Source organism: Coffea arabica, chromosome 4c (genome assembly GCF_036785885.1).
Source record: "Coffea arabica cultivar ET-39 chromosome 4c, Coffea Arabica ET-39 HiFi, whole genome shotgun sequence".
Lineage (NCBI taxonomy): Eukaryota > Viridiplantae > Streptophyta > Magnoliopsida > Gentianales > Rubiaceae > Coffea > Coffea arabica.
Window position 1 is genome coordinate 5,081,185 of NC_092316.1, and position 12,385 is coordinate 5,093,569.

Here is a 12,385-nt window from a genome sequence, read left to right on the forward strand (position 1 = left end):
GTAAAAAAAAAAAACTAAAGAATCATAGTTGGAACAAAACAATACATTGTCATTAATTTTCGCTGGGCTTTATTTTGTTAGTTTTGCGAACATAGTCATTGATTGAACCTAAATGAGAGAAACATGAGAGTTTAAGATGCAAAGCGTCCAAACTTAAAAATTAAAAATTTAAAGTGTTCAAAATTAAAATTAGAGTACAAAATAAAAAAAAATAATACAAATTCAGAAGTGTAAACTGAAGTTAATCCGTGTGTTCTAGCCAGTGATCCTTCCTCCAAACCTCGCAATAGTTAGCTAGCACTTGAATTGACATGACAGCCTATCTAAATATATTTTGATCCCTCAAAGTGGGGCGAAAAACATTCGGGCAGTTTGTAGTTATGTTTTCAACATGCGATCATCATCATCATAAATATCTATGCACGTAATTTGGAAGCAAAGTATCCTTTCCTATCTGAAGTGCCCACCAACACGTTGTAGGTATTTTATTGCGTGCTAAAGAATTCGATCATTGTAGCAATCGGCGATGTTGCACAAGTAGAGATTAAAATTTAAAACTTGAAGAATTTTGTCTTATTAAAATTTATGTCTGGAATTTGCTTTTAATCTTCCTAATTTTTAACAAAAGAAGAATAGATTTAAATCACTACTGTCTCATTCAAGTTTATCTGTGCAGTTTTTTTTTTTTAATTTCACAAAACAATTCATATTAAATAGAGGAAGCGTTCATATGTTTAGATTACAAAAGTTTTCATCCAACCAAGAGCTGATTTATTTGTAGTTAAACTCATAAATTAACCTTTTTGATTTATTAATTTACAAATACTCAGACGTTTATCGAGAAATCTTTAGTTCATTGATTAAAGTTGAGATCCAGAAAATATAAGGGTTCTGCCTTCTAATTCTGCAGTCTTCTCCCTATTTCTTAAATTTCACTTGTCTGGAAAAAAAAAAATACTGAGATATTTAATGAAAATTATTCTTAAATTACCGAGACATTTAAAGAAAAATTACTGTCACAGACGAGACGAAGACGATTGTTATTTTAGCAAGTCTTTTCTCTTTCCCCTTTCATCATCTTCCTCACCTTGTTAGCTCTCTCCAGTAACTGAAGAAAATCAAATGCGGGAAATAATCATCGCATTCAGCTAAAATGCGCCGAGCGTAAGCTCCACTTATCCATTCTTATCTCGAGGAAGACAATCATCTATCCTGCTTCATCAACGGCTATGGCTGGTTGGATCTCATCCAGGCTCAAAGTCGCCGAAGACTTTCTCCATCAGGTAATTAATCCTCTTCTCTCTCGTTCAATTTGCATATGTATTTTTTAACATGCTTCTCGTTGCGTTCAATTTAATAAAGTTTTGTCTTCGCATTCAATTCAATATTTGCCGGCTCAGATCGATCAGCAAGCTGCGGAATCGCTTAAGAAAAACGAAAAGCGGCGATCTGATGAAGAATTAGGGCTGGATACCTCGAAAAAACCTAGCGAAATAAAGCCATTGCTAAAAGACCAGCTAAAGAAGAAATCAGTGGAAAATATTGATAATTTAAATGTAATTAGTAGCAGTAGTAGTAATTATGGTGTTAGTAATAGTAGTGGAAGTTACAGTAGGGAGAAGGAGGGTGTGGTATTGGGGAATAAGAAGATTTCGAGCAGTAAGGCCAATCAAACTAATTTGACAGATAGCGATTGGACTGAATTGTTGAGTGTGCCGAGTAAAAAGGAGGTTTTGGGTGGCAGTAGGAGTAGTAATGGAGTGTCGGGGTTAAGACGAGAGAGGAGGGATGGCAGGAAGCAGGGGAGTTTGGGGGCTGGAAAGAATGCGGTGGCATTCGGTGGGAATAGGAGTCAGAAGGGTCAAACAAAGGTTTTGAAGAGTGAGAGGAAGTCGGATGCTGAGTTGGGGAATAAGGTCAATGGTGATGGTTTGGAGAGTTTGGAGGGTAGAATTAGTGCTAGTGATTGTAAAGATGCATCTAGAAGTTCAAGTTCAAGCTGTGAGCCAAGGAATGGTGAGGGAACTGTGGAAACAAGGGATTTAGATCAGAAGGACTTGCATGTGAATGTTGCAAGGGAGAGAAAGAATGAAGGGGTCAAAGGACATGACATGCACTCGCTGTCTAAGGATGATTCAGTTAGCGATGATGGGAAGCAGGATCTGAAGACTGGAGTTCGTGACCGTGAAAGGCTTACAAATTCAACAATAGCTGTTGATGGATCTACATTCAGTTCCAGAGTGTCTGCTTCTGTGGAGAGGAGTTCTTTGTCACCCAGTAATGCAGATTCAGATTCAGAGACGGATTCAGGTTCCTCGTCTGACTCCGACAGTGAACGTGAGAGGGAAGAAAGGAGAAAGAGAAGGCAGCAGATTTTGGCAGAGAAAGCAGCAGCAAAAGCCATTGAGGCTATCAAACAGCATGAGAATAATGTTGCCAAACTGGAGGGTGAGAAACAGAGTTTGGAGAAAATACTTGAAGAACGGGCAAAACAACAAGTGCTTGAGGTAAATACTCTTGATTTTTTTTTTTTGGTTAACATTGTGAGTGTCTATTATTTCATTTTCTTAGTGTTGCTGCTTATACTTGTCTTCTGGATGAGTTTTCTGCTACGCAAGGTTAAAGAGCAACAAGCAGGAATAGGGTTATTTGTTTTTACTCAGAATCAATAATGTTTGTTGAGGATTACATAATTTTAGCAAATTCGTTTCGCGAAATGCATTGTTGGATGTCAGAAGCATAGAAACATAAAAGAGAAAAAAAAATGAAGCGTCAAATTTTGGAAGTTTACCATATCTGAAACTTAATATCTTTTTATTTGCTTTTCTTGTTGCATATCACAGTAACAGGAAGAAGGGATTTGGAAAATAGGCCATTATGAACTCACTCAATTCTTTGTTTCAAGAAATTTAATGATTAGCATGTTATACATTCGGGCTTTTTTCTTTTTTTGGGTAGAACCTTTATTGGCTGGATTATCTGCATGCTAATGTACATCCTTGATTTTATTCCGGCTCAACGAGGGTGGTCACATAATTCCACCCCGTGACAATTTGTGTAAATATTTAATTGAATACCAGATCAAGGGTCCCTGGCATGAGCTGCAGGACTAACTCTCCAGTAGCTCACTGTCTTCTCTTTGTGCTTGCCTGCTTTTTAAAGTGTGGGATCATCACTTTAAAGCATTTTTTGCTTGCTATGTCTACTGTAATCAGTTTTTCTTTGGAACTTTTACTTCTTACTTGCAGAATGTGCTGTTATTTACCCTAGAAATTGCATTTGGATTCAAAATCTGTCATGGTTCTTGCATTATCAATGGATAGTCAAGATATTAATGGCACAGTATCATACTAATATGTTGTCTGGTAATATGATGGTTTAGCTTATCAGGCCCTTATGATACGCTTTCTGACAGTCTTATCTCGGCTTGCTTTTCTCGGTTCTTTGTTGCTTTCATTATGATCTTATGAATTCTTCTAATTGTGTTTTAGGGGGTTCACCAAAATATGAACTTTTCTTGCATGTGAAGAGACATCGGTGCTAGTTTATCGGAATTGTCATTTATGTCAGTGATTTACCTGTCCTGTCTCTGGACCTCTTTTCTGCTGCTGATACTTCTGTTTGAAGTTCGTTAATTCCTCAGTTGTTTTTAGTGTTCTTTTCTTTCTAGTTAGTTTTAGAACAATTAATTCCTTCATCTGTTTGTTTGATTCAGGCATCAGAATTGCAGACAACAACGATGGAAACTATGGAAGCTGTTGAACTAGAAAAGCAAAAGCATAATAACACTAGAATGGAAGCCTTAGCTCGTTTGGCTAAACTTGAGGTATGATCGCTTCTTGCAAACGTCTTCTATGATTTAGTGGCTTCTAAATGGTTCTGTGTTCTTTTGTGAGGTTTTTGGATGCTTATTGTTGTGATAGTCCTTTCTAATGGATCATATAATGGGGCCTGGATGTCTTGGAATATCTTGATTCTGGAAATTTCTTTTGCTCATGTAATTCCTTGTCATCCTTGCAGACTACAAATGCTGATCTTGCAAGGTCCCTTGCATCTGTTCAGAAAGATCTGGAAGTGGAGGTATATGAGAAACTGGATCTTCCCTAGGTTGATATAATTCTTATCATTTTCTTTATTTAATTTTTTTTTGGAGGAGTTTCTCAGTTTTGTTGAAATTGGTTAAGCTCCAAGATTCACAAATTTAATCTGTTTATATTTTTGCCTTGAGTCAGAATGGTTTGCACTATTAGAAGGCTATGTAGCTTGTCATGTGGCAAAAATAAATTGTCATCCCTGTGAAAGGGCAGGCAAAAGTTTGTTTTAGTTTACATTTGTGCAGTTAATGCTTATGGTTAATTGTTATTATTCAGAAAAGGTTGCATGTGATTTTATGTTTTCTAATTGTTAAAGTGTTTTTATTTCACTTTTTGTGGGTCGGGGGAAGGAAGAAAGGATGGTTTGAGGCATAAGAACTTGTAAATGACAGTTTGTGCCAGCATGAAATTGAACGAATATGATATATGAGTATGAGATTTCCCAACTCTACTGACATTACGTTACAAGAAAATTTGTTTAATTATTTGGTTATGCATCAACTTGTTTGGGTTATTTTTTAGGTAAGCAAGCGGGTAAAGCTCTGACTTTAAGGATTTGTTGAAATCTCATAATTACTGTGGCAACTCTTGTCTCTTCTATCCTTGTACTTATTAAGCTATTATCATGTCAAATAAGTTTCTAATGGCCTGAAACTGCAACTTCTATGAGTTTCATATCTTGTGCCATATTTCTTTGAATTTTTGAGTGAGTAGAATAATTGATTCTTCTTTTTCTTTTGTATCCCCCCCCTCTCTTGGGTAGACCAATCGGATTTCAGCTCTTCGTCGACATATTGAGTTAAAAGAGTTCACTCAAGAAGGTATGGTCCTTGGATCTTTGTTAATTGTCTTGAAGGTTTGTGGATCAAGGGCTAAGGATTGTTAAATGAGTTTTCATTCGTGGAGAAGAAAAATGAGAATGCAAGTGGTCTGATAAAACTCCGTTGCCATATTCAAGTACATCATAGATGATCTTTCTTTTTATCTTGACTAATTTCTGGAGGAGAGATTCATGGCTTGCTTACTGGGATTTGTTCGTCTCTGTAGAACTGAGAAGGAAAATTTCAAATACTCATCAGAGCAGCAAAAATGTGAGTGATGTCTGCTTGTTTATGTGCCTTAACATATTAATGCTCTCCGCTAAATAACCCGGGTTGCATCATGAATCTTCCAGGTGGCAGCTTCAAAAGGAGTTGAACTTGAAAGGGAAATACTTGAGGCTGAGAATTCATTTTTAACAGATAAAGTTGGGAGGTTGCAGGAGAAGGTGAACATTATCCTTGCCTTTTCATAAGTTTAATTCTGTGAACTATAAGTAAGTTTAGATCAATTCTTTCCATGTAAATAGGCGATGACACTTGAAAAAAGTATTGAATCGACAAAAAGGGAACTAGAGCATCCAACTGAAGTGGAAGTTGAGCTGAAGCGAAGGCTTAGTCAGTTGACTGATCATTTGATTCAGAAACAAGCCCAGGTTGGTTGTAGGAATTATAAGATATTTGAATTCTGAATTGGATATAAAGGGTACGTTCATCCTTAAGAAACATCTCAAACATGATAATTATCAACATGTTTTTTTGCTCAATCAAGCAGGTGCAGTAGATGGAAGGATGCAAGATCTTTAATGTTGACCAAAGTTCTTTTAGATGCAAAAATAAACAGGAAATAGCTTAATGATACTTGCTGACTAATCCTGAATTGCTTACTTGGATGTTAGATGTCATTTAGTATCCTGGCCTTTGAATGACCGAATTTCTTAATTTTTGGCACACTTTACCAGGCGGAGGCACTCTCCTCTGAGAAGGCCATGCTGCTTTTCAGGATTGAGGTGAATTGTGATCCTGAATTAAGTTTGCTGCAAAACTTGAGTGTTTAGCTGTTGATATTTTGCTAATAGTGTTTATTTTATGCTCTAGGCTGTTTCGAAGTCGCTGAATGATAAGAAATCCATGGTTGACTCTTCTGATATCCCAAGCACCTCCTCATCCAGGGGGGATTTAGAATCAGGAGTATGGGAGCTACCAAATTCGAAGTTAAGACCTCTGTTTCAGGAGAGACTTCGATCAGGCAAGCGACATCTGGGATCATTGGTTCAACAGTTGGATTCAATCTATTGCGCAGGTGCTGTATTTTTGAGAAGAAACTTCGCAGCAAGAATATCGTCTTTCATATACCTTGCATGCCTTCATCTTTGGGTCATTTATATCTTACTGTCACACTCCCCACCCTCAAATGAGGCCAGCTCCGGTGCCGTTGTTTCGCTGGAGAATATGAATAAAACTGGAGGTGTCTGATTCGATTAGTTGTTTGCATTCCTTGATTGTCACCTTTGTGCAAGGCAATTTTTTAAATACTGAATGCACGTGTATAGAAATGTAATCAATTATCCAAATATATTTCAGTCCATACTTCCATTGGGAAAAGGTTATGGTGGAGACTTCCTCCTGTTACGGCTAACTACAATCTCCGATATAGACTTTTTCATGTGCTTGGAAGGCCTAACAAGATAAATTTGTGCTGCATTTTGATGTAGAAAAACAAGTTTTCAAGGCTAGGTAAAATAAATAAATAAACTCCCCTGAGCACTTAGGATGGCTTTTCTAATATTGACGACGTTGATGCAAGCAGTTATAATAACTGCATTCAAGTATTGGGAAATCTTTGAGGAAAACAAATTTAGTTATGACTGAATTAAGTTTGGTGAATGAAGTGATCATCTAACTGTTTAACACCGTTTAACTTAATTCCCTAGTTACTAACTCGGTAGGGCTACGTCTCCTGCGCCACCTCACTCCTAACTTCATATCCAAATGGATAAAACCTTCAACTTTCTTCTCTGATTCGGCTAGCGTAACGACTAACGAGTTCGTGTGTTCGCATGCCAAAATCTTTACGTTTGGTTGGCATCATAATTTGCGCCCTACCAATCACGGCAACACCAGAGGAAGTTTTAGGACCATGGTTGCTTCCGGGACACAAAACCTCAAAAAATTCATCGAACTCCATCTTCATAGCACAACCTCAGCTCTGGCATTCCTCTTACTATTTCGGTACTGCATTGTTTCACTTCCATGCCTCGGCCATCACCAGTAACTGTAACCTTAGAAACTACAACTTAATAATAAGCTAGTTTGGTTGACGGCACAAACGGATCAATTAGTTGACCAACATTGGCAGCTTTTCTTATGTAAAGATGGAGAACATAATAATATGTTTTATAGTCTCCTTCCCTGTGATAGTCTCCACAGCTTAATGATCTGTTACATGTTTTCCTGAAGTGGCCCAAACTCGGCCCACGTTCTAGCAATATCCACGAAATTACGTGGACATATCTACTTGCAAGACTGGTGGTCAAGTAGGAATACACATACTAGTTGACTTCTCCGTCATTCTTCTTCTGCCTCCTCCCTTTTTTGGTTTCTCATCCTTATTCGTCGCTATTGTTTGTTGCTTGCTGCTGATTTAGTGTCACTTTCATTTTCGTCCTTCCATGAAAATGGAAGTAGGAAATGTGAAGAATGGCAAGAGGTTTAAAACCTCCCTTGCTACCGGCAAAATCCAATATACCGGCTGCCAAAACGTCCATCCAATTCTTGCTCTCGCCCCTCGATTCTTCTTCCGATGGCCAATTCTTCCTCCTCGTCCGTCGCATGATGATTTCTTTTCTTTTTCGTCCCTCAATTTCGCTTTCTCACCTTCTTCCCCTTCCTCGTCACCACCGTTGCCTCTCCCTTCCTCCTCATCTCACTCAACCAATCTCCTTACCATCGCCACCTCCCCCCTCATCACCATTATCTGTGTATATCGACATTAATGTCACTGTACCTCCCTCGCGGCCAGACCACCATTGCTGCCACCTAATTGGCCACATTTGGAACATTATGAGCCGAGTTTACCAATCCATTTACGCTGACCTAGTCTTGGTCTTGACTATGGCTGTCCTTTCTACCATCCATGTTTTTGCGACGTGGTTGTTAAGCATGGGTGGTGTTAGTATAGCCCACCTCGACACCAAACATACCTTGCACCCCTGTGAAACCGAGCATGATGTCGTTGTTGTGGCTCAATGGGACTCTTATCGGCATTCTTCAAAGCATGGTTTGTGGTGTACTCTAACAAGCCAACTGCCACTGGAGGTGGAAACAATTCCAACGGCTTGGGTTATGTTATCGCTTGATAAATTTGTCCTAACGAGAAAAATCTCAAATTTTTGGAATAGTTAAATCCAACCAAAGGAGAACGTGAAAAAGATTGTGAAACATAGGTAGAGGGATAGAAGGTAATGACGGCTTTGGTTTGGATTTCAAAAATTCAACTAATTTAAACGTCATACACAAAATTTAGTTTTATTTGTGTATAATTATAATTTCTTTAAGTTTTGTGCAATTGACCACAATTAAGATCGTTTTATCAATAAAAAAAATCTAGCAATGGAGTATAATTACATTGTGAATTTTAAGTTTCTTATATATTCCATCTCTACTTCAGCCGATTTTTTCTTTTTTCCTTTTTTTGTGATTATTTAGATATTGTTAGTTTATTACTTCTACTGTTTACTTGATTCAATTCATCCATTACTGGCAAATTACAGGGCCCGCAGCGTATTGATCATATTAGGACGCCAGTTGTATCATTCTGCCTGAACCTGATGAATCCTGACGGACAAAAATTAAAACTGAATATCTTACTGCTTTTACAGCTTTCATCGAGTAGTTTTAAAGCCTTCAATAGGGGCGGCCAGAGGCAGAGGGTACTACCACAACAATCCTCACATCAAGATAAGGTAGGGACCAATCTTCCCTCCTTTTGCTGCCGCAAGTACAAATATCCTTCCGCTAGCTCCTATGTTTGACTTCTAACATTTTTTGTTGTGTGAGGAAATGGCAACCTTCTTTGGATCCCCACCATTTCCGTCTCACCCAATTTCAAGAACTAACCGCCTGTGTTCATCTCCACAAGCCCCACCTCCCCAGCAACCAACCCAACCTACACCTTCTCAAAAGCTGAGTGCAACTTCTGCAGAGCCACCATCAGCAGCCACAGTGAAAGTGCAAGAGGAAAAGGCTAGTAAGCCTGCCATTCCTGCAAGAGTAGAATCAACTGATTGGATTGCATCCACCTTAACCAGGAGATTTGGCCTTGGTGCTGGTCTTGCATGGGTTGGTTTCCTGGCTGTTGGAGTCATTTCTGAACAAATCAAGACTCGTTTAGAAGTTTCTCAAGAAGCAGCTGACACAAGGTAGACTGTTCTCTGGAAAGAATTATATCATTCCGTGAATTGTTCTCTAAATGGGGATGAAAAACTTGAGATGCAATGCAGATAAAGAAACATAATTCACCAATGTAGTACTACAAGAGGTTAGTTTCTTGGTAAAATACTAAAATGAAAAAGCAAAGCTATGTCAAGAAAGAACGAGGATCCTTGTCAATTATCAAGTAGTAGCGTGTGGCGAGGAGAAAGATAAAACTGGATTGCAATTGGCACTGATTTGGCCAAAGTGCACTTTGAGCATTCATTTTTATGGGACGATTAGTTTCTAACCAATGTTTAAAAGGCAGGGATGTTGGGAGAGACATCTTATGTCCCCTTACCAGGCGAAAGCCTCTAGAAAGGTAAGGAAGATAAAATAGTAAAATTATAGTTTAAAATAAAAAAAAAGACAATAATATAAAAACACCCCATACATCCAACCCCTAGGCATTCACCTCGTAGTGTGGGGCATGGGACAAATGCCCAACAATACTTGCGTCCCTGTTCAAATGTCTCGGGGCATTGCCTCGCCTAGGAGCTCGCCCTAAACACGCCTTACAATGGTTCTAACCTTTCTTGGTTTCGTTCTCAATCCAAAAGCATTTGCCAATGTTTGTAACCCTTTTTGTTCTCACAGGGATGTTGAGAAGGAAGAGGAGGTAATTCTGCCTAATGGCATAAGGTACATTATTATGCTGAGTGCTGACATTGAAGCAATACTAGCAACTTCTTAAGTTTACTCCAGATGCCTTTCTTCTGAATACAGTAGTCTTACTTCAGGTACTATGATTTGAGAGTTGGCGGCGGTGCATCACCAAGACCTGGAGACCTAGTTGTGCTTGATGTTAAAGCAAAGCTGCAAGACAGTGATGAAGTGTTGATTGATACCTTTGGTGGTGATAGGAAGCCTCTAGCACTTGTCATGGGATCAAGGCCTTATAGTAAAGGAATCTGTGATGGGGTGGAAAATGTTTTGAGGACCATGAAGGCAGGTGGCAAGAGGAGAGTAATCATACCTCCTAATCTGTGTTTTGGAGAGGAAGGAGCAGATCTAGGTTCAGGAGTGCAAATTCCTCCATCTGCTACCCTTGAGTATATCATTGAGATTGACAAAGTATCAATTGCACCAGCTTGATTTTTCACTCCACTTCTTTCCAATGCAATCATAAGCAATCATGAGCAACATACATTATTTTCTCTAAGTAGGCGAATAAATTATGAGCAGCAGCTACTAAAACATACATTTTCTCTAACTTGGCAAATACTTGGATAGACGGTCTATGGTCCCATTTTCTCTAAGTTTCGGGTTTGTCCTGGCACCATGGCAAATTGCATTTGTCTGTAAATTGTAATTGTTGCAAGTAAGGTTTACAATTTTGTTGTCTTGTGAGGGTGCTCACCTCGGCCACCCCGCGTGTCCGAGGTGAAGTCACCTCGTCCCTCATCAGAGCTCACCCGTGTCCCGGGGATCATCCCTGAGCTCGGCCACGGCCGTCTCCCTAGCCTACTGTGTAGGTGACCTCGGCACATCCACCTCGGCTGCACGCTGATGATGTCAACCCACCTGACATCATCCAGGACCAGCACTTTATCTGAAAAGCACTGGAGGCACTCAATGGCACCTGCACCATATCCTCCGTCATCACTCCCAGGCGGCTACAGTGTCAGAGTCAGACTTCCTGACAGGAGACAGAGCCGTAATGCCAGAGAGTGGGTCCCGCTAGCATGAGCCTTCCGTCTTGACCACCTCTCTTCTATAAATACCTCACTCACACTCCCAACAAGTAAGCAGACACTGTTCATTAACTCATTCTCATTACTCTCGTTCTCATACTAACTTGATCGTCGGAGTGATACCAGGGGAGAAGCCCCGCCACTCACTTCGGACAAGGAGGCTCATTTCGGACACAGGAGTTCACCTCACTTCATTTCAGAGAGGACTGATCTAGGTCGGTCTAGTTACCAACCAAAAATCACCTCCTCAATTGGCGCCGTCTGTGGGAACGAGATCACTACTAAAAATGAGATCCACGCGTTCCAGAAGCGGAAGAGTTCCCTCAAACGGGGCTGGGCAGACCTCCGGAGCCCAGCAAGACCGCATCTCTGAAGAACCAGGGTCCCAAAGGACCCAGCCAAACAACGATGATGCCATCGCCAAGATGGCCGAGTTCGTATCGCACAACCCTACCATTTTTGAGGAGCTAGGAAGGTACCTCAAAAGACAGGGGAAAGAAAAGGCCGAGTCTTCCAAGAGGAGGCCGACGAAGTCTCCTGAAGTGCCCTCAGATGAGGACTCGGATGAGGGGCGTCTCTCACGGAGTACCTCCAGGCGCGCCTCCTCCAAGGCGACTTCTAAGCTAGCCTCCATCTCCCGGGCGTTTTCTCGGGGGCTGCTAGGGAAGCGAGCTGAGGACCCACCTCGGCGCCCCGGGGGCCTGGCTTCGGACTACATGAGGGCTCCGCCCTTTACGGATGACATCAATGGGGAAAGGGTGCCCCCGAACTTCAAGCTTCCAAACTTGCACACCTATGACGGCCGAGGTGACCCCGAGGATCACCTCCGCGCCTTCATCTCCGCATTCCGACTCTACTGCGTCCCCGACGCCGTGATTTGTCGGGCTTTCCCCATTTTCCTACATGGGACTGCCCGGAAGTGGTTCTGGAGTTTGGAACCAGGGAGCATTTCCTCCCTGGATGAGCTGATAGACCGGTTCATCCACCGCTTCGTGTCGTCTCGACCAATCACGAAGACTTCAGCTTATCTCTTGAACCTTCAACAGGGTCAGGGCGAGTCTCTTCGCTCGTATGCTCAGAGGTTCAACGAGGAGAATGTGCAAATACCTGATCAGAACGAGCAGGTAACTCTCGCGGCCTTTACCAACGGGTTGGTGGCCGGACTCTTCAACACCGAAATCCATCGGGATTACCCTCGTACACTTCACGAACTCTGGGAAAGAGTGGACCAGAGAATCCGAAGTGAAGATGTGAATCGCATGAAGCGAGAAGCCCAAGCCTCTCGTACGGGACAAGATACCCGGAG

General features: G+C 40.9%; 2 protein-coding genes across 2 annotated transcripts; both read left to right on the plus strand.

The window, feature by feature from the left end:
- The first annotated feature begins 1,020 nt into the window (after nt 1–1,020).
- On the plus strand, nt 1,021–6,517 carry LOC113702231 (golgin candidate 2-like). The gene is made up of 10 exons (XM_072045657.1): nt 1,021–1,283; nt 1,401–2,507; nt 3,716–3,826; nt 4,021–4,080; nt 4,858–4,915; nt 5,142–5,185; nt 5,269–5,361; nt 5,443–5,568; nt 5,875–5,922; nt 6,011–6,517. Exons 1-10 carry the CDS (start codon nt 1,230–1,232, stop codon nt 6,386–6,388), a joined length of 2,079 nt encoding a protein of 692 aa, XP_071901758.1. The 5' UTR covers nt 1,021–1,229; the 3' UTR covers nt 6,389–6,517.
- Nucleotides 6,518–8,872: 2,355 nt separating this feature from the next.
- LOC113701511 (peptidyl-prolyl cis-trans isomerase FKBP17-2, chloroplastic-like) lies at nt 8,873–10,492 on the plus strand. Its single transcript, XM_027222217.2, has 3 exons — nt 8,873–9,333; nt 9,983–10,027; nt 10,126–10,492. The coding sequence occupies exons 1-3, from the start codon at nt 8,975–8,977 to the stop codon at nt 10,478–10,480; spliced, it is 759 nt and encodes a 252-aa protein (XP_027078018.1). The 5' UTR covers nt 8,873–8,974; the 3' UTR covers nt 10,481–10,492.
- Nucleotides 10,493–12,385: the final 1,893 nt, after the last annotated feature.

What these genes read in the sequence shown, in the direction of transcription:
- LOC113701511 (XM_027222217.2), top strand. Translation starts at nt 8,975, where the DNA reads ATGGCAACCTTCTTTGGATCCCCACCATTTCCGTCTCACCCAATTTCA. An exon ending in CAAGAAGCAGCTGACACAAG is followed by an intron (nt 9,334 to 9,982) that starts GTAGACTGTTCT and finishes TTGTTCTCACAG; the next exon opens with GGATGTTGAGAAGGAAGAGG. An exon ending in ATTCTGCCTAATGGCATAAG is followed by an intron (nt 10,028 to 10,125) that starts GTACATTATTAT and finishes GTCTTACTTCAG; the next exon opens with GTACTATGATTTGAGAGTTG.
- LOC113702231 (XM_072045657.1), top strand. Translation starts at nt 1,230, where the DNA reads ATGGCTGGTTGGATCTCATCCAGGCTCAAAGTCGCCGAAGACTTTCTC. An exon ending in CAAAACAACAAGTGCTTGAG is followed by an intron (nt 2,508 to 3,715) that starts GTAAATACTCTT and finishes TGTTTGATTCAG; the next exon opens with GCATCAGAATTGCAGACAAC. An exon ending in CTCATCAGAGCAGCAAAAAT is followed by an intron (nt 5,186 to 5,268) that starts GTGAGTGATGTC and finishes TGAATCTTCCAG; the next exon opens with GTGGCAGCTTCAAAAGGAGT.